The 20,197-nt window shown below is 36.5% G+C and overlaps 1 protein-coding gene across 1 annotated transcript in view; it reads left to right on the top strand.

Annotated features, from left to right (window-relative positions):
- The window catches only part of ATAD2B (ATPase family, AAA domain containing 2B), an 83,859-nt gene that overhangs the window by 5,718 nt on the left and 57,944 nt on the right, over positions 1-20,197 (top strand). The window contains exons 2-4 of the mRNA XM_009319729.1: positions 14,536-14,690; positions 17,114-17,160; positions 18,206-18,359. Coding sequence (XP_009318004.1) covers positions 14,536-14,690; positions 17,114-17,160; positions 18,206-18,359 — 356 coding nt within the window. The remainder of the gene's footprint in view (positions 1-14,535; positions 14,691-17,113; positions 17,161-18,205; positions 18,360-20,197) is intronic.

The following is a 20,197-nucleotide window of genomic DNA, read 5'->3' as shown; positions in this document are numbered from 1 at the left end:
GGCGGCGCGGGGCTCCCCCTGCGGCCGCGCCCGGCACTGCGCCGGCTGCCAGACAAAAGTTGGGAGCTGCGCCTGCAGCAACTTCGCAATCCTCGGTCCCTTTTTTTTTTTCCCTTCCCCTTTCCCTAAATGACCCCGGTTCGGCTGAAGCGGGTGTTCGCCGCGCCTTCGACGGGAGAAAGCTGGTGTTTGAGGAAGGTCCCCCGTTTCTGTGGCACCCCCCCAAACGGGGAGGATGTAATTTTGCCGTCAGGTTGAAGTTGAATGCTTTCCCGACGTAACTTATTATAATAGCTCTGGTTGTACGGTCTAATGGCAAGTGAATTCTACAGCCTGATTTGGAAAATTAACATTTGGTAAATTCGAATTGGAAGAAAGAATTCGTGAGCCTCTTTGTTTTCCTTGTCTCTGAACAGATTTGTTGGCAACAACTGCATTTTTTAAATTATAGGCAGGGTCTTTTTTTTTTTTGATGAAACTTCACGTGTTGCTTTGAAGGTTTAAACTAGTGGTTATAGTTGCCTGATCTGCATACATATTTTAAAAGCAATGTAAATATGGAAGTGAAAATTGAGGGTCAAAACGTTTGACAGTCACGGACCAACTGACCGTGTCTCAGCCTCTGCTGAGGAGGAAGTTAATCAGGCAAGTAGAAACACAGCAGTAGCAGCCAGAGGCAGGTCAGAAGGATGACACCTGGAATTGTCAGAAAACCTTTTGCCCAATCCTTTTAGTTTTAAAATACTAAAAAGAAAAAAAAAATCACTGACTAGATATTCTATACCTTCTGTGCTTCTCTTTCCGTTCTTTCATGCTTCACAGTTCTTCCCTTCCTCCCATCTTACTTTTCCTTGTTGTCCCCTATTTCTTCCTTGTTTAACTTCATTAGACTCATGAGGATGCAGCACCATAGCTGTAAAAAGCCGTTCTGCTTGTTCTAGTATGCAGTTTCTATTTATTCATATCGTGGGTCTTGTGGTTTGTGGGGCAAAGTTTGGTGTAACCCTTACTGGCTTCCTTTGCAGGCAGTTTACTGCTGCTAAAAAAAATAGGTTGAACTTCTTTTCAAATATTTTCCATCTATGAATAGTATTTTTATACTACAAATCATTAAAATGTTTAAATTATGTTATTGTCATGGTGTAAGGAAAGGAGATTGTGCAAACTATTGTCATAAAATCTGTAAATACATGCCAGGATATTACCCATGCTTCTAAAATAGCATTTCTTCTAAAGTTAAGTGTATGTTTTGATGTATGGGAATGGACTTGTTTCACTTCACAAGAAATCTCATGCGTTTGAGGTAGTGGTTTTTTTTTTTTTAAGATGTGATTGCCAAAGATGAGCAGAAGTTATCCAGGAAGGGTTTTCTATTGTGTTTGGTTTTTTTTTCCTTTCCCCCAGTGAATTTTGTAATATATATACATATATATCTATCTCCCACCATAGTTTAAAGTTGTCTTTGTACAACTGTTTTTATTCTTCAGATGTAAGTATTTGTCAGCGATACAGTGTGTTTCTGAGCTCCTGAATCTTCTTGAAGTAGCGCCAGAGGAGGATTTCGGTGATTAGAACATGAATAAGTATAGCAGCAGGAAGACAAAGCCTTTGCTTTTGGAAGTGACTGTCGGGAGACAGACAGTGAGGCTGTGTTTTGTGCGGAAAGCGTACTGGGATCGTTTTCATGCAGTTTGTATGTAATTTTTTTTTTTAAGTTGACTGGAACAGTGTGTTCTTTTGAAATCTTTCGGGTGTCGCGTCACCCAGCCTTACTACCAGCAGTTAATCGGGTTAATGGGCAGCTAGAATTTGGAGCTCTGGCAGGGATGGTGTGCTTCTTATTTGCACTGTGTAACTTAATTTTCTTCCATGGAGGTTCTGAGTTGGACTCCCAGAGAAATGCTCTTCAGAGGCAATGCTTGTAATTACCTTTCAGGATGTATTTTAAAAGATCATCTATTTGTTCCTTATTAGCAACAAAACCTGAGTTAGTAATCTAATGGCATCCTGTAAGATGCTGGTTAGACCAGATGAGGGGTTAGGAGTTGCCTTCCACCTCTTTTATATCTATTTTCTTTTTCTGTCTTCTCCTTTTTTCCTCTTGGCTTTTTCTGGTATACTTAGGGTTTTTTTTTTTGCATACATTTACAAGGACAGGCTTGAATCCCTCCTCTCCCAAGAACTTGTGTTAAGTTTCTAGCCTTCCAGTTCAATATTATGTTGAGTTACATATTAACAGTGTCTGTTTCTGCTTGATGTGAATCTGGAAGCAAAACACATTCTGTGGAAATGGGCCATAATAGTCTAAATGCCTTTATCGTATTCTCTGTATTCCCTCTATAGTACTTGTGCATCTTAGAGAAAGCAATGACGTCAGTCTTTGAGAAGTAAACTGTTTTGAATTATTGACTGGCGACCACGCATTCAGCGATAGAGACGAATACATGTGTGTCCACTGACCAGAAGCCAGATTAAAATGAACAAAATCCCTTACTAAATGGATCAAGGAGCCAAGAAGTTTATTCTCTGAAATGATGTCGTAGCAGAGTGCATAGAGAGGGTACGGAGAGAAAACTGTGTCCAGGATTGATTTACACATTGTTTAATAGAAATTAAAGCTCTCCTTACGTAAATTTATATTCTGTCTTTATATGAGTTATATGTATTTTTTTTCTTCCTAGCATTAAAACTTGGGAAGTGTTATGGCTTTATATTAAAGCATTCTGACAAAAAAAGTGCATCAAAATCTTCCAAAGTTTTCAGAAACATAGAATTGTAACCCAAGGCTTATAAATCCAGTGGACTTCATTCATACTGTGAAAGAATTGAGGATACTGTGACCGTAACAGGTTAAATTTGTGCTCTAGATTTACTAATGTCTGATGTTTTCAGATATTAAGTTGTGATTGTTGGTAACAGTTATGTGGCAAATGAAATGATTTTTCTCAGTCATCTCAAAGCACAAATCAAAAATGTTGATCAAGAAAACTAATGAATTTATAGTGAAATAAACTCTTAAATCATGTCAGCATATTAGTTAGACATTTTAGAAATGTATACAAGATTAGCTTAATTTAATTAGCCAAGAAAGCATTAGCAGTGCCTTAAGAGCTACTTGAGGGCACTGTGATAATTGTAACATGCCATCCGAGCTAAAAGTAGTACTGCCAACGTCGTTCAACTTACTTGGTGGCAACCTAGAGCTCTCCATTGTACTTAATTGCTAATAGGAGCAAACACGGACTTGAGGATTGACATCAAGTGCTGTAGTGTGGGAAGGTATAAAGCTAAGCAGCATTTTTGTGCTCTGTAATACCAGTATATTTCAGTGTCTCTGTAATTTCTCTGTGACAACAAATATTTTTTCTGATTTCTGGGTGATAACGCAGCTTTTGTAGCATAAGCTCATTGCTACGTTTTGCTCCTTAAAAAGTCTTCAATGGTCAGCTATTGAAAACATAGAAAATAAACTTTAAAAAGTTATTATTATTTCTCTAAAATACTAGCTTTAAACATACCCCTTAGAGCTTTCTAAAAATTAAATTTTCCTTTATGGAAGAGCCTGATTCAGATTAGCATATTTTCTTTGTCTTCTTTGCAAAGTGTCTTACAGTGTTCTGGATGTTCTGTGGTTTAGAATAGAACTATAGAAAAAGTTAGTTTCCTCCTTATGCTGGAAAAATTACACTTGCTGGCCACCCGCATGCAATACTCTTCAGGGGAAAAAAGCTCCTCTCAAATATCTATGTTTTTAAAGAACTGAATTGTCTTACTGTTCGAGTTTACAGTAACATCAATAGAGGCGCTGAGGCTAATGCTTTTACAGTTCTTTGAAATACATCCTGAAATACAGAGCCTTGTGAAGTTATTCCAAACAATTTCAATTAAAGGCGGTTTCCCAAGAAAGCTCATCTTTTCAGTGCGTAATAAAATGTCGGGTTCTTTCTGCTTTAGTGGTCTGCTGCTCTTTTGGGACTTAGCAGGAGAAAATCAGTGATGTAAAACGAGTCGTGCAGTCTGTTCCTTGGTAGCGTGGTATTAATACGTCTGTGAACAGTGGGAAGTTGAGCAATTGTTGGAAGCAATCTACGTCCAAGTTTCTGTGGAAATACCATACAGTCTGCATTTGTAATCCTTCCATGTTTCCAGAGGGGTGTCCCAAGTTTGAATTCTTCCTGTGTATCTTGCCAAATCAGTCTGGGCCACTATCAGAAGTCAGGACACCTCCGTAGTGTACACGGTTTGTTTTGGGAGGCAGCTGCGCATCCTGTTCGAAGCTGGCTATCTTTGCTCTCGCACTGTTACAGGGCCTTAAAAGGAAGCAATCTAAGGACTAATCCAGTGAGCGAATAAGACCTCCAAAGAATACTCAGGAAATGGTGTTGATGTTTGGTGTGCTGCATTGCTTCCTCTGAATACTGGGCTTGTCCCAAAGTAATATTAATAAAAGCTGCTTCTCCAACTACTGTCTCTCAGTTTAAACTTAAAGCAGAAGGCTTAACCCATTGCCGTGAGAGATCCCATGACAATTTTGCAAGAGTGGCATACAGCTTGGGGTTATGCAAGATAATTAGCTCAGGTAATTACATTCTGATCACCTCCATCCCCCTGCAGTTTCAGTTGGATGTGGTATAGTTTTGCACATCCTGCCCTAAATTGTCGAGTATTTGCTCTACTGTGGGAAAGTTTTCATTCCAATCTAATGACGCTTTAAACGATTTCTACGCAAAACTTTGTAAAACCCTTCTCAAACCAAAGCATCCAGCAAGTAGGCATCAGTGCGCTGAAGCTTTCACTGCTCTTATTTTGTAGCTGTGACTGTTTTAAAGGTTGCTGATCGTTTATTAGATGTTTTAGCTCTAATGTGTTAACTTTGTATGTGGGTAATATCACTCATGAACCCACTTATCGGAAAGGGAGCTGACAATGTTTTTTTCAGCCTTTTTCATCCTGTCTTTTTTTTTTTTATACTCTTCATGCTTTGCTGCTTTTTCTAAACAATTTTTCCATCTCTGAGTTTACTCTTGAAATATTGTCTTTATTACCTTTGATGGAATTTTCATGGTTTATTTTAACCATTAACTTTGCTTTAAATTGTTCAAGTGTTGTTTTGCATTTATACTTGCTTGGACTCTTTTAAATTAAATAAATTTAATTTCTTCTTGCTTGGTAGCTATTAAAACAGGCCGCTTTTCAACCAGTTGTAAGATTAATGTGTTATCTTCTGTAAGCTTTTTCATTTTGCCCTGCTGAGTACGTGTATGCTATAATAGCTTCAACTCCAGTTGACCTAGGTATAAAGGAGGTAGCTTCAGTACCCTTACCAGAAACACAGAATTTACGAGCTTGTCCAAGTTCCATAGTTTTTGTAGCCTGTTCTGAATTTTGTGGTTTTATCTTTATGCTTCTGGTAGTGTATGTTAATAACCTAACTAATGTAACGCTTTGGTGGAAAGTTTGTGTCCAGGTGCGCTTGGAGTGGATGCTTCAGTTTGGGTGTTTTCATAATTTGGGAAATGGGCTTTCTGCTTTTCTCCAGCCTCCAGTCAATTGCTTCGTTTTAAATGGATAAGTAGTTGAGCTGAGCTATTTAAATAACCTGAAATGAAGAAGCTGTTCTTTCTGTACACGTGGAAGAGATTACTTGCATTGAAATTTGTTGCCATACTTCAGCAATCCCTCATTCCAAATACTTAATAACTACCTTCTATTATTTCTCTGATTTATCTTTCAGACCTTGAATGTTGTTTTTATTATGATTTAAATTTCAATACATTAAACTTAAGATTTCATATTACAATTTTACACAAATTTAATTTGTTTTTTCTTTTGAAATACTGTCTTCAGGTGCATTGTAGCTAGAGATACAGAAGTGTTTTTAATCCTACATTTTTTTCACACAGAAGGCTACCTTTGTGTAGCTTCACTTGCTACAGACGCTTCCTTGCTTAGCTTACTGAGTCAAGTACCTGATCATGTCCAAACCTTGGGGAACCCTCTGGTCCAAGGGTTCTCTCTGTTCTTCTACTTGCTATCCTCATTCAGATCATTCTGCTTCTTTATTTAGGTTTATAGTAGTACTGAAAGGAGGTCGTGTCCTCCAGACTTTCTTTGGGATGGGATTGTTCAGCAGAAACAAGATGGATTTTTGAGGACTAAGGGTAGGGAAAAAAGTTGTTTGAATGTTTACATTTTTTCTATTTCTGAATTGTAATCATTATTGAATGTTTACATAAATATAATTTTTGCTTTACAAGTCTTCGTTAACAGAATCTAGAAACTCATGGAAATGGTTAATATGGTTCTGACTAAAAATGTCTTGCTTTTAGTATTCCTTCAGTGTTAAATTAGGAAGATCAGTAGTTTTAAAAACTTCCGATGTGTGGATCTTTTAGAAAAACTTCTGAGTGAGGTGTGGACCCCCATACAGCAAATAGAGACCTCTTCTCAGTAGACTTGCTCTTCTGAGGGGGTGTGATTTCACATGTGCTGCAAGCTGTTAACTCTGCAGTTGTGAAAATGAATAGATTTGCCAATATTAATGCTTGCCTGGCCATTTGATCAGCTGGATCAGGATCAGGTCACTGGTCCAGCTGAAACTAACCCTCTTCCCCACGTCCTCCTACTTTCCCTTGCCTCTCCTCCATCCCTCCAATGTGGTTATAGGCTGAAAATTCACAACGTCACTCTAATTTTAGTGAAGGCACAAAGGAGGGGAGAGGAACACTCATGGTGGAAATGCTTGGAGCGGGGCAATGATGATGGGTGGAGGACAGACCCCAAGCTTGCTATTTATGGGCTCTGTCATAGTTTGGCAGAGGCTGCTCTGTAGCTCACTCTCCCTTTCTTTCATGAACCTACAAGTAGCCCATGGATTGCAAGAGTTTTTTTGGATGTCAGATCAAAAGCCGTTGAAAGGCACTCAGCCTGGATATGAACAGGTGTCTTTTTCTATTACAGACAGAGGGAGTGGTTGCAAGTGTGAAAATACACAGTAAACAGTGTTGTAGGTAGTGGTTTCTATTTTTAACTTGTAAACTTTTAACTTTTCTCAAAAGCTTTCACATTTATTAAATAACCTGAATTCTAGAATTGAAGAGTTCCAGGAAATAAAATGGAGATCTATTGAAATAGTGGAAATCTATTGAAAAAGTGAAGCAGATCTTCTCATGCAAAAAATGTTTTTTTTTTTACCTGAATGAGTTGGGAAGAATTTATTCTTCTGAAAAAGTCTAGATGATGGTATTCTTTATATCCTTAATGGCTATTATTGACATAAGCATTGTTTGCTGAAAAAAAAATACAGCAGCTGAATGGTAAAAGAATTTAGATCATCCTGCAATTGAGGCATTCTTTACTATCATAATCACCAATGAAATACAACATTAATAGTTGTTTATTCCAAGATCATCAAGCACTTAAGCATGAATCTTGTTATTTTTCCTTAACACCTGTGGAGAGCCAATGCCTGATAAATGACTGTGTGCAAACAAGTGGAAATTAGAGAACTGTGACCAGAAGATGGGTTCTTTTAAGCCAGCTTTGTCTGTTTTCAAGCTATCAGTAAGGTTAACAGACGAGGTCCTTAATGAAACTTGAAGTTCTTAGTAAGGTAGTTAATGTGCTTTAATCCAAATACATTTTTTCCCATACTTACACTGGATTTTTAGGACACAGAGGTAGATGTTTAGCATGCAGCAGTACATAGTGTACCGACATGAATACAGTCTGCTGTATTATGCTGTGACCTGGAGTTGAGTCACGTTACCTTCTTCCCCCAGACAAGTGTGTCGGGTCTTGCCTCTTCCCACGAAGCAGTCAGTCCTCCCACAGAAGAGGGGCTAAGGGCATTCGCCAGGAAGATGTGGGTCGGTGTGGGGAGGGGAGAGGAGCTTGTGAGGATGTGTTGGTGCTGGAGAGAGTGGGTAGTGCAATGTGTCATCCTGAAATTAGGACACAGTACAGATGTGTGAGGCAAGGTGTGGGCCCTAGTTTGAGCATGCTGATGAGAGTGTTTCAGCCGCTGAAAATTCGTACTGAGCATAAGGGCGGTTTTAGGCTGTCTTTTTTTTTTGGTGTGTGTGTGAAGATGCTATAAAGCATTCAAAAAATTGAAATAGGATTTGAAGGGATTTACTAGATTCTGGTCAGATGACATTATTGCTGTCATGGTAGGAAATTTGTTTGATCTAGTTACTAGAATTTAGAATGAAATAAGAGCAAAACTAAAAATAAAGAGATTGTGAAGCCTTTTGATTTTTTTAATTGCTTAGTATGCCCAGCCCAGAAATGCATTAGGAAGGATACGTAGCTCTTACCTAACTTTCATCAAGAGATCTTAAAGTAGATCTTAAAGTAGATCTTTAATGCAATAAATTTGTAGAAGTTAATATTTTAATCCATATTTTTTACCTTTACAGAAACTGATACACAAGGGAGCAAGTGGCTTATGCAGAATCACTGGACAGACAGATAGAGAGTGTTTTTGGTGTATTTTATTGGTATGTTTGAAACGACGTTATCGTTTAAACGCAGAAAAAGCAAGTTATTTGTTAACTGAATAGTTACCTGAGGGCAAAGATGAGTGATCAGCTTAACTAATTGGTACACTGGGGACACAATCACGGTTTTTTCATGAATACAAGTTTTATTTTGGAAAGACAACTTTTATCTTTTTATACCAGTGGGATAAAAATGTTTATTAAATGCATTAAATATCCCTGAGTATGTATTTTATTTCTTTTAATAGACAGCCCATTTCCACAAGAAGTTTGCATGAACAGGTAGGGGAAAAGGTAGATCGGATTTTTTTTTTTCACATGTACTTTTAAAATACTAATCCAGATTATTAATATTCTGGGACATCTGAGAAGACGTGTTGTTATTCACAGGATAACATTTTAAATGATGTTAGAAGTAACTGGAGGACCTGGATTCAGTTTCTCCAAAATTAGTAAAAATAAGATTGAGAGATGTCTGAAGTCATTGTCTTTTCAGAGTGTCAAACGGAGAGAAAAAAGTTACTTTTAAATATCAGAAGCTAAGAATTAACTAAAGTTAGAAGTAGAGGTTTTTGAAAACCTGTAGGTGAAACAGATTTCTTGAAAATGTTTATTTCGTTATTATTAAGACAAAAGTAAATTTCGGGGTGTTTTGTGCTTGTTCAGTGGGTCAAAAAGAAGTAGTAATTAAAACAGTTTGTGCTTTTAACAAAATGGGGAGGAATAGGATCAAACAGTTGAAGGATTGTGTCAGTGTGTCTTAATTTCATGTCTTAGACATGGGAAGAGGTCATAGAAAAGAGAAAAACAGATGCTGAAAGGTTTAAAACACTAGTTTGAAAACTCTCATGTCTGATTTGTGAAGTCGTATGAGCAATCATGCTAACTTTCTGGGTGTGGCAGAGAGTTAGTCAGAAGAAGGGTGTGACCCACAAAATGTATGGCAAGGAGAGCAAGTTTCACCATGGTGGAAAACTCAGATATTCATGTCTGCATACCTGTGTTTTAATACAGCTGAACCTGTGGCAGACCAGACGGAGACTTTTTCAGAAATTGCAAGGTGTGGTTGTGGTTTGGGTGTTACGTCAACCCTTACTCAAAAACTCGATGACCTTGCGTTCATTACTTGGAGATGCCAGTGATAGAGATGGTTCATACTCATCCTGTGTTACCAAGACTGCTGGATTATGGTTGTCTTGGAATGTTCAGACCAGCAGTGTAGTGAGGAGTTCTTTAGACATTCTCTTGGCCAGAAGATTCAACTTACTTTAAACTTAACAGAAGAAACAAAAATCCCTATCCCCTCCCCTTCAGTATGCTAGAAGTAGTCTTTGTTTTTTAACTTGAAAATTAATCAGCTATCATGCTTTAGCTAGCTGGTCCCTGTGATACACCTGAAGACAAGCCGTTGTCGGTGAGGACTCCCTTGATATGTGTGTCCTTCAGTCATGCTAAAAGACTATCAGTGTAGTCACTTCTTTTCTAAGAGGATAGACCGAGAAGGAAGAAGTCAGTTTTATTCATTGATTTCTAGTTTGTGCTCTTTCAAAACTTAAGGACTTGTCTCTAAATGTTTATAAATAAAGCTTTGTTAGTATCAAATTATTATTTTGAAATTTAGGGATGGATATGGAAGAGACTACACGTAATATTGTATATCAGTGTTTTTGTAGCTTGTTCATGAATATGAGAATTACAATAAACATTTTTTCCATCTTTCTCCTTTTCATACAAAGTAGAGAAAACATAGAGATAAGTATGCAGCTACATTTATTTTATCGCTTTATTTACTTATTCATTTTAGATTTGGTTTCTAGATTTACTGCTACCATCATTCAACTGCTTTCAGTGAAGGTATGTTACCAGAGTTTGCCCCACTACCTCTGCAAGACTCTTGCTGTTGAATCTTAGCTCAACAGCTAATTTGCGGTATTCATTCAGCTGTCGCTTTCCATTTTACTCTTGAATCCAAAGATAATGAAGACTATGTTTTGCCAGTCTAGACCACAGGTGGTACCCTGTTAACTCCAGTTATTTCCTTACTCAATATTAGTGAGAGTGCTTTCTGTAAGAAGCTGCGCTGGGTTGTGTTTGTTCTGGATCGCAGCTGGAGTTTGGTGGGTCTCTCATTTCTGTTAGATCAATACAGTTGCGCTAAATTTTGTTTACCTCTTTGTACTTCCTGACATGATGTAAACTCATTTGTTGATTCTTCTGCACTTGCTTTTTCTCTGTGGCTTTGGTATGCTTTCAGGCAATTTCTGACATGATTAAGATTTTATTAATTTGTATTCTCTGCATTCTCTCAGCATGTGAGTGCATTTGCTTCGGTGCCAGTGTTTCATTAGGAGCTTTGAGTTCAGTGCATCGGTTCCTACTTCTGCAGTTGCATTATTAATTTCTTAATTTTTAAGTTTGATGCTTGTGTCATACATTTCACTTTCTAGTCCCAGAACATTTTCATGATGTGTACTGTTAAGTAATAAGTTTCTGGGTTGGAACTGAAGTACTATTTTTAATCACTGAATGTATAAATGGTTTGAGACCCAGTTACTTGAGGGAGCCAAGTTGAGTGCAGTGGCATCATTAGACCTCTTTTGCTATAAATGGGAGGAGGCAGTGGATAGACTGCTTTCTGTAAAGGCTTCTCAGATTGAAATTAATTTCTTTTCTTGTTCTAGCATATCCCAGTTTGGCTAATCTCTTGAGTGTAATGAAAACTCCATCTCCATATTTTACTGTAGGTAGGTGAAAGTTCTGGATGGCAGTCTAGGTGTGATTTGATTCCCTAGAGCTTGAATTTTTAAGATTGCCTGTTAACTGGAAAATGAAGCTTGGATTGTTATTAATATATTTAAAATTTCAGTGATTTCTCATTGTAGTAGCTTTGTCACTACTTCACGGTAAAACATTTTGTTACGTTACTGCATCTTCTACACAGGTGTACTAACTTAAGTTAGTATTTGGGCTTGACTACCTTAAAACTTAGACTTGCTTGTACTTGCTAAGTTACTGTGTAGAGTTAATATGCAGACAAATGAGGCTCAACTGAGAATAATATCCTAAACAAAGAGTAACCAGAAATTATTGCCTCTGTTAAGTAAACCACTTCATTGCTAGTCTAGTTCCTTAGGCAGTTGCACTGATGTGATCACATTGACGGTTAGCCTGCCCTTCCAGTTTCTGAAGCTGTTGGCCAGCATCTGTTCATTTGACAGTATTAGAGATCTCAAAGGTACTCAGCTTTTATAAATTTTGTGAATATTAGTAACTCGGTAGCAGAGGGAGACCTGAAGTAGCAGATTTTGTCTCCAGGTTAATTGCTAATATTTTGTTTTACCTGCCAGCTGACCACTTGGCATGCACATAGCTCAGAAGTAACTGCATGGGTGTATTGCCTTTGACCGATAAATAGACAGGGCAAATGAGGAATACTAGCTAAGTTTGAGACTTGGGACCAGAGGCAGGGAACTGGAGGAGATGCAGAAAAAAGTGGTCATAGGAGACTTGGGAGGAATTAGGATTTTTGCATGGGAAGGAGTAGAGATGGAGTATAGGAACCTAAGCATTGCTAGTTTCACTGCTTGCAAAATAGCTTTAATGTTAGCCCTCATAAAGCTTCGTTACGTGCTTGTTCCTCTTTCTTAGCTTCATTTTCTCTGTCTCGTCTAGCCGGTTTAAAACTGGTTCTGTGGCTTACCTTGAAACTCTGCTTCTATCCTGCACAGGGTAGCTCTTGTAGTTTCAGAAAGTAGTTTCTAAAATTGACTTAGCAATGGTGTATTTCTGTAAGTCCAGAAATAAACTTGTGGCTGATTAAAGCAAAAAGTACATACACAAATGCTTACAGTATTCAGAAGTCAATATGTACACTATCAAAATTTTGTGAAAAGTTGGTATTTTATAGTTGCAGTGTGTTATGGAAAACAGCTAGGTGGCTGCATATGTATTTTACAGTGCTATGCAACGTGCAGGTGTTTTGTATTTAGGAGTGGTGGTAGTTAACCTCTGCTGCCACTTTGACTAAGTCTTAGTTTTATATCCCAAATCTTGCTTCATCTAATTTAAAGTTTTAATTATGATCTTGTAGTATAGACATTATTTTGAGTTACATTGATGTACTTCCTGAAGAAATGAAATAATGAGGAAGAAGAAAGTGTGGGTTTTGTTTTGTTTTGTTTTTTTACTAGGGTTAAATGAGTCCTAGATTGAACCTTAATATAGACCTCTTTCTTTCCCTGGATTTACCTTGATAGGCTAACAATTATCAAAGTTAAAACTACTTTTAAAATGAGATGTGAACATGGGCTGGTTAGCATTTAATACCAGCTTTTAGTATTTAGTATTTTTAGTATTATTAAAAGTATTTACAAGTATTTATAGTATAAATGAAAATCACATATAACATATACAGTAAATAAATACTATATCATAATACCATATTTATTAATTTATTAGTAGTATAATAAGTATTTAATATTAGTTAATAGTTGTTAATATATATAAATACATATTTTTATATAATTTCTATATATATAAAAATAAATGTTAAGGCATGATGTAGTCAGCCCATGTCACTCGCAGCTTGCTGTTCCTGCAGGCAGTGGTCCCATCCTCACCTCGTGGTTTTTTTTCTTGCATTATCTTTTGTACTTCTCTGATCCCTCACTGAAATGATTCAGCTCACTAACCAGGTAGAAAGCTAATCTAATAGAAGGAAAGTGGACTTTTGACGCTCTAGTGAGCTGATTTGGTTTATGGGTGGCTCAGAGAACCATCAGAAGAAGATCAAAGGAGATTGAAGTGGTGCTGTGTAGCCAGGAAAGGGAGCACATTGGCCAGCCCCTGGGTTTGGTGGTGCTGAGCTGTCTTATTGAACTGCACCCATGCATTTGGATTTCTTTAGGCTTTGCCACTTTCTAAATACTGCGCTATGATAGTCTGTCTTCCTCTCTTAAGAAAAATACTTTTTTTTTTTTTTTAATTTTCTTGAGCACGTGAGATATCATGATGTTGAATGATTTGGAGTGCAAATCAGATTGTTACTGTTAATAAGCCTGATGAACAAATGGGACTTCCGTGATCACCTCCTTGCATATAAGTAAAATTATCTTTTGTTCTTAGTTTAAGTGCTTACTGACAATTCCTGGACCTTAATATTCGGAAATTGGTTACTCTGTTGTGGCAAGAGAGGATGTTTAGTTTTTCAATCAAGACTGTTTCCATGAGCTAAAATCTGTGGTTTATAGAATCTTGATTTTTTTTTTTTTTTTGTAGTTCACCTTAACAGAAGCAGATCCTCCAAAGTTTGCTGTCTGTCCACTTCTTAAGTACAGCTCTGAAGTAATCCCTTGCTATGATCTTTGAATTTCTGTCTACGTTACCTCTGAGAAACACAACAGGAAAAAAAAACCCCTCTGGTAGTGTTTAGGTGCTTCTTAAAGGTGTTAAGACTAATGTTGTTAGTGTGTATAATGCTGTTAATGAACACATTAGACAACAAGTGCTGTAAAAGTATAAAGTCCATTTTCAGTTACTCCTAGCTGCGTGTTTGACAGTCTAAAGAAGAGAACAAGGTATTGCAAAACTCTTACAAGAAGGAAAAGCATAATGTGACTGTTTAAGCATTTTAAAGACAAAGATAATGTCAGTAGAATAAATTTGTGCTGTGTTTCTAAGCATCTTTATTTTCCTCAGTCCTTTTTTCTTTTTATTTACACTGTTAGTTCTTTTTCAAGTAGGGTAAGAGTTAGCAGTGTCATGTATGATATACAAACTACAGTGGGTTAGAGAAACGGAATGCTTGTTCAGAAATAAATGTAAAATATTATAGAAAAGTTTAATATTAAAAATTAAATATTTTTTTAGTTTCCAGTAATGTTTTCAGAATAAACATTTTTACTATTTCACACAAGCTCGTTACTAAGAGTTTGGTAGAGACTTCCCTGTTACTGAGCTTAAGTTCCCTCTTTTTCTGTAAGGGTATATACAAATGAGCCAATTAAGTATGGTCTGATGCTTTTTTTCTTTTCAGAAAGATGAAGGTAGTGATGCTAGTTTGAGTGATAGCCACATATCTCCTCCTGCCAAACGTACCTCAAAACATGCTGATCCTGTGTGCAAAGACAAATCAAAATCACGCAGTACTGGGCAGCGAGAGGAATGGAGCATCTCAACTGGACAGTCCAGGTAACTTGGTGCCAAGAGAAAAATGAAGCCTTACCAATTTTTCCTGTATTGTTAACCCGCTTACGCCATTTCTGCAGTGAGCTGCAGCTCACGCTCTCAAGAGTGTATTTTTGAAGCGTGTTATTTTAATACAATTTTCTTTTAGTTTAAGGCTCCAGGAACATGGGTTACATCAATCCTCTCATCTCTCTGTTTCCTTTCTATGCAAATTTGTGCAAAAATGGAAAGTAATTTTATTTGAGATGCAGCCTGAATTCTAGATTCTTGATACATCCAAATTTAGTGACTTAATTGGTATTTTTATGTACTCAAGCTATAAGAAGACATGGCATTTTAATTAGGAAATCAGTATTATCCTCATCTTTAGGGAATGGATAATGGTCAAGTTTCTTTCTTTCCATTGTCGTTTTCAGCCTCTCTTCCCTGTTCGGTTATAAGGACTCAAGTCCTTATAGTAAATTACTGTGTTTTATTAAATATAGCCTCAATCCTGCCACATTTTTACAACTCGAAAAAGAAGTAATTAGTTTCATTTTATAACTCTGATTAATAATAATTTACAAAGCATTCTTGTGTTCGTACGGTTCTTCACATGATTACAAGTAATTATGAGACAGTGTAGACAGTATGTTCCTGGGCCATGAACTTTCAGTTAATACTGATTCTTTTGTACATATGTATTCCATATTTATTTACAAATCAAAATCATTCTTGCAATGCTTTGTATGTAAGAATGACTGTAATTCACTACTGAACTGTTGTCTGCTAGGATGAAGTATATTTAAAAACTATGCAAATCTTAAAATAGATCTCTTCTTTTGGTTTGTTTTTTCCTTTTAAAACAGAATAAATTAAACATAGCATATTATGTGCCATGGTCATCTGGGAATGTATTGAAACTCATGCACCTTCTATTTGTTTTGTTTATAAGTGTAGATTTGTACTGAACCTATTAGAAATGCTAAGAGATAAAAAAAATATTTAATGTGGCTGGGAGAATTTAGATCACTGTGTCAAATGAAATTTGGCCAGGATACTGAAACTTGTGTTGTTACTCATGTAGAACCCACTGTGACATGTCTTTGCATCTGAGGTTTTCTTGTTGTTTTCTGCCAAAATCCAAAGCGCTGGGCCTAATAGTGATCTTGAGTCGCTAAGACATTTCCCAAAAGTTTTGTTGCTAAACCTATATTATAGTCAAATTTCACTTCTTCAATTGTGGTTTCTAAAATACTTAAAATATCTGGCCAGAAAAAAGTTATTGGAAAGTTGGATGTGGACATGATTTTTGTAAATGTGGTTTTCTGTGTTGCTACCCAACCCTTGCAAAAATCCTTAGGTTACCTTTGTTTTGTAAGGATTTGTTATACATTTCTTAGGAAAATAATAGCAAAGCCCACATCTTCTGTGCCTCCGAGTTGAACTCTTTGCAGTCTGTTGAACTCTTGGTCACATTCAAGCTCAGATTGCATTTGGTATTATTAAGATTTCCCCTTCTTTTTCTCATCAAATTCATCATCAGTTTTCTAGTTTGAGAACAAGGAGTTTTTCCCTATCCAGTACTGGTGTGCAGTATGTACAGTTCACGTGTCTGTAAAGTACTTAGTGTTTCTGAGGGTGGAAGAGGGATAAATTTTTTTTCCTTTTGCCTGATTTATTTTGCTTTTTTGCATAGCGATGTTGACAAATTATTTTTTACAGTCTGCCAGTGGTTGTAGAGTTTTGTTCATTTGTATTCTACTCTAAATTATCTTTTAGTAAAATCACGTCTAATAAATAAGAATATTTTCAATTTTTTAAAGATAAGTGAATAAAGGAACAATTGCTTACTCAATAAAATTGCAGAAAACTCTGGAATACGTTTTTGTCTTGGACTGTGATGTAGTAAGGCTTAATTTTCCTAAAAGTTAATTTAAAAAGAAATTCAAAATACCAGATTGATAGAGAACATGAAAATCTCTTTTTACTGATTTTAAGTACACCCAGCATAAATTAATTCCATTCACTTAAGTTGGTAATTTTGTTAAATGTATTCTTTTTCTGTGAGTACAAAACAGCTCTTTGTGCTTCCACTAGTTTATCCAAGTATTTGAATGATAGTTGCCTTTGAAGAGCTATATCAAGATCCTGTTCTGAAACTTAAGGGGAAAGTTAATAGTAGGACATGGCATGAGGGAACATTGGAGGGATTAACAAAAGAGATGTTTAGATAATTGGGGGGATTCATATAATTGGTATTTGGCAGTTTTGTCCTCATTCCAGTGTTGGGCATGAAGCAGACTCTTCAGAGGCTACGTGTCACAAAGGTTTTGAAGTTGTAGTGTATCGTGTAACATTCTATGTTTGAAGTTCTATTTTCACCATGTACCTTTTGGCTAAGGAGCGTTAATATTATTTGTGTGTCTGATATAATTGTTTCCTAGGTTAACTTCTCAGCCTGGTGCTACACTACCAAATGGACGTAGCTTATGTAAGTGTATTACAGTGGACCCTTTTGTATCTACTTTTACATTTAACAATTTTATGTCAATGATTTTCAGTTGCATATGTTTTTAATAACTTTACTGATAACTCTGACCATTTTGACCAGAAAAATTACTGTTTCGGCTCAGTTTTCTTCTGTCAACATCTTGGATGCTCTCTGTGGACATGGGGAACATTCTTAGATGAAATTCCATTTCTCTTCTCAATTCAGACCTCTTGGCCATGATCTTAATGTTTTCCTTAATTCCCAAATTTACTGTTATGAACTAACTTGGCCCTCCTCTCCCAGCTGGTCTCTTTAATTTACTTACTCTCTTTGCTCATTTAAAATTTGGCCTTCTATGGTTCTTAACATTACTTAACTCTACTATTGCTTTATAGAGACCTGCCTTGTCTGCAGCTCCTGCTACCTTGAACAGTTTTCCTATATGCTTGTACCTTACAAACTTGCCATCTTGTTGCATATCTCAGCTAAAACCACTTTGTCTTTCATGTCCCTTTTTCATCAATTCTGTCTTGTTTAGTTCTGTGTTGACTCTACGTAAGCGTTAATCCATTAAGCATTTTTGGTATTTTTATTATTTATTGTGGTGCCTAAGGAACAATCAGAAGTGGGATCCCTTTTTGTTTGGCACTGTACAGAGTAGCTGATATAGATTTGCTTGTGAAATTGATGTGTTGTGTCTGACCTTTTGATACTGTATTTGAAAGACTAAGAATTGAAACTGTGGGCCAGTTGTGCATTTTAGTATTGATGTTAACCTAAAAATTTTGAACGGATATTTGAATGCCAAATTTTCATCATAAAATAAGATTATCATATAAGGAAACAAGCTCGAGCCTGAAGAAATAGCTTTTAAAACAACTTCAATAGGAATTTAAAAAATATATTTCTTTAGTGAATATAAGGGTGCTCATACTGTGCTCCATAACTTTTGGTTTATTGTCCTTGCTAAGTATTCTCTTATTAATTCTTGTTTGTGAACATGTTGTTTCCTGCATTTTGAAGTAGTAATACAAATTTCTCTTAGCTCTCAAAAGCCATCCCCTTCGAGGGGAAAAAAAGGGAGATGGGGACCATGCTTGCATAAACGGAGATATAGAAGTCAGAAAAAGTTGTCGGTCCAGGAAAAACAGATTTGAAACTTTGAATCAGAGTTTATTGTTTGATCAGCTAGTAAACAGGTATGTGGGGATACTTCAGTTGTATTCACAAAGCATCTTAATGATTTTTTAAAAAGTTAGAAAACCCTGTCTTCCAGTGCCATCTATGTGTTTTACTGTGGGAATGTATTAGTGTTGAGGCAAGCTAGGTTGTGGTTTGAGTTACAGGCTGGGTCCTGTGCTGTAACTGCCTTTGTTATCCGTGCTTTAAATGCAAAGCAGCTTACCAGACTTTCATTGAGGAGTAAGCTACTTTGTGTTTACACCTGGATAAAACTGAGCATGTTGGCGGTTATTGCAGAGTGGCTGACGTGCTGTAAATCCACACCCTAGTTTGTTTCTTAGTAACCTGTTTATGTAGTGATACCCTAAATGTGATGTAAATTGGTGATTAGCAACAATGCTTGGAAGCTTTCTAGATTTTGCTTGTATGATTTTGATCATAAAATATCAAAAGTTTGTAGCTTTCTTTTTTTTGTTTTTGTTTTTTACCATTTGTTAGTAATTCACATAGGGCGGGTGTCACTTTTTGACATTTACTGTGCAGACAAAGTAGGTCAGAGAGGGAGGCATGGTCTGGTCTGAGCATAGGAATGGGAGCCAGAAATACTTTTCTTGAAATATTATTTCTTGTGGCCGTGGGCAGGTCACTTAGTATGTCTCAATTTTCCCACCTGTAAAATGGGTGTTAATAGTCACATCTGTGAGAGACTGCTTGCTCTAGTGCTTGGAAAACAATGCAAACATGAACATTTAATTGCCAAGTATGATCGTTATTGTTAAATGTATTCTGTTGAATCTTTTATTAATTTAATTTTCTTTTTCAATTTACTCGGTAACTACTTGGTATCAGTTTACAAATTTATATTGAGTTACATTTATTTTTCTAGTTGCAGTTGAATCTCCCTCTCCTCATCAACAATAGGAAAAAGTCTACCATGAAGATTGTAATTGATAAGATCATGGTACTGAAGTCTATGTATGAACTTATACTGATAACAGTGTGTCCCATAATCATTGGAGGTTTTTAAGAACAGGTTAGACAAATGTGTCAGGAATGATTTAGGTATTGTGTAGTTTGTTCTTGCCTGGCAGAGCAGGTGGACTTTTCCAGGTCCCCTCCAAACCTGTTTTCTTCGATAGCGAACTATAGCATGATTTTACTTGAAGTGGTTATGTCACACATCACAGATATTTTAGAAGAATTGTTTAAAATTGAGAGGGGTGCTCATAATGAAATCTTGACTTTACTGATGTCTGTGACCAGAACTTCCATTGACTTCTTTCTAGGCAGGATTTCACCCTTTAGATTTACGTTTAAACAGCTTGAAAAAAAAGAAGTGAAAGTTTCTGCCTTCTCACAATTGTTACACAATTATAGTAGAATTCCAGTGGAAATCTACCATAATCGCCATAGAGAGCAGTAGCTAGGTGTTCAGGACAGGTGGCCAAATAATTGACTTGGCCTGGCAAATACTCTGTTGTTTTCTTCCTTAGCAATGAAGCATCTTGGCCAAGGTTATTATTTATACACCACTGTTGTTTTGACAGCTGTTTACAAATACTTCAGATAATGAAAATGTAGACTAATTAAGTAGTAGATGAGAAATGGTAGAGTAGTGAGCTCAAACAATGAATGATGAAATTCTAGGTGTTACTGATTTAACATTTAAAAAAAAAAAAATCCTTTATGTATTAGTGTCTTTCTGAGGCCAGGGTAAGAAGCTCTAAAGCTTATGGGGTGGAGGCATTAATTGCTTTCCCAATATTATAATTATGTAGGTAAAAAGCTTTACTTTCTTATTCTGCAAACTTAATCTTATCTGACACCTAATCTAACATCTAAGCAGTTACAAATT

This window comes from Pygoscelis adeliae, unplaced genomic scaffold (assembly GCF_000699105.1).
Source record: "Pygoscelis adeliae isolate BGI_AS28 unplaced genomic scaffold, ASM69910v1 Scaffold121, whole genome shotgun sequence".
Classification (NCBI taxonomy): Eukaryota; Metazoa; Chordata; class Aves; order Sphenisciformes; family Spheniscidae; genus Pygoscelis; species Pygoscelis adeliae.
Note: the sequence above shows the minus strand (reverse complement) of the source record. Positions and strands in the feature narration are given on the sequence as shown.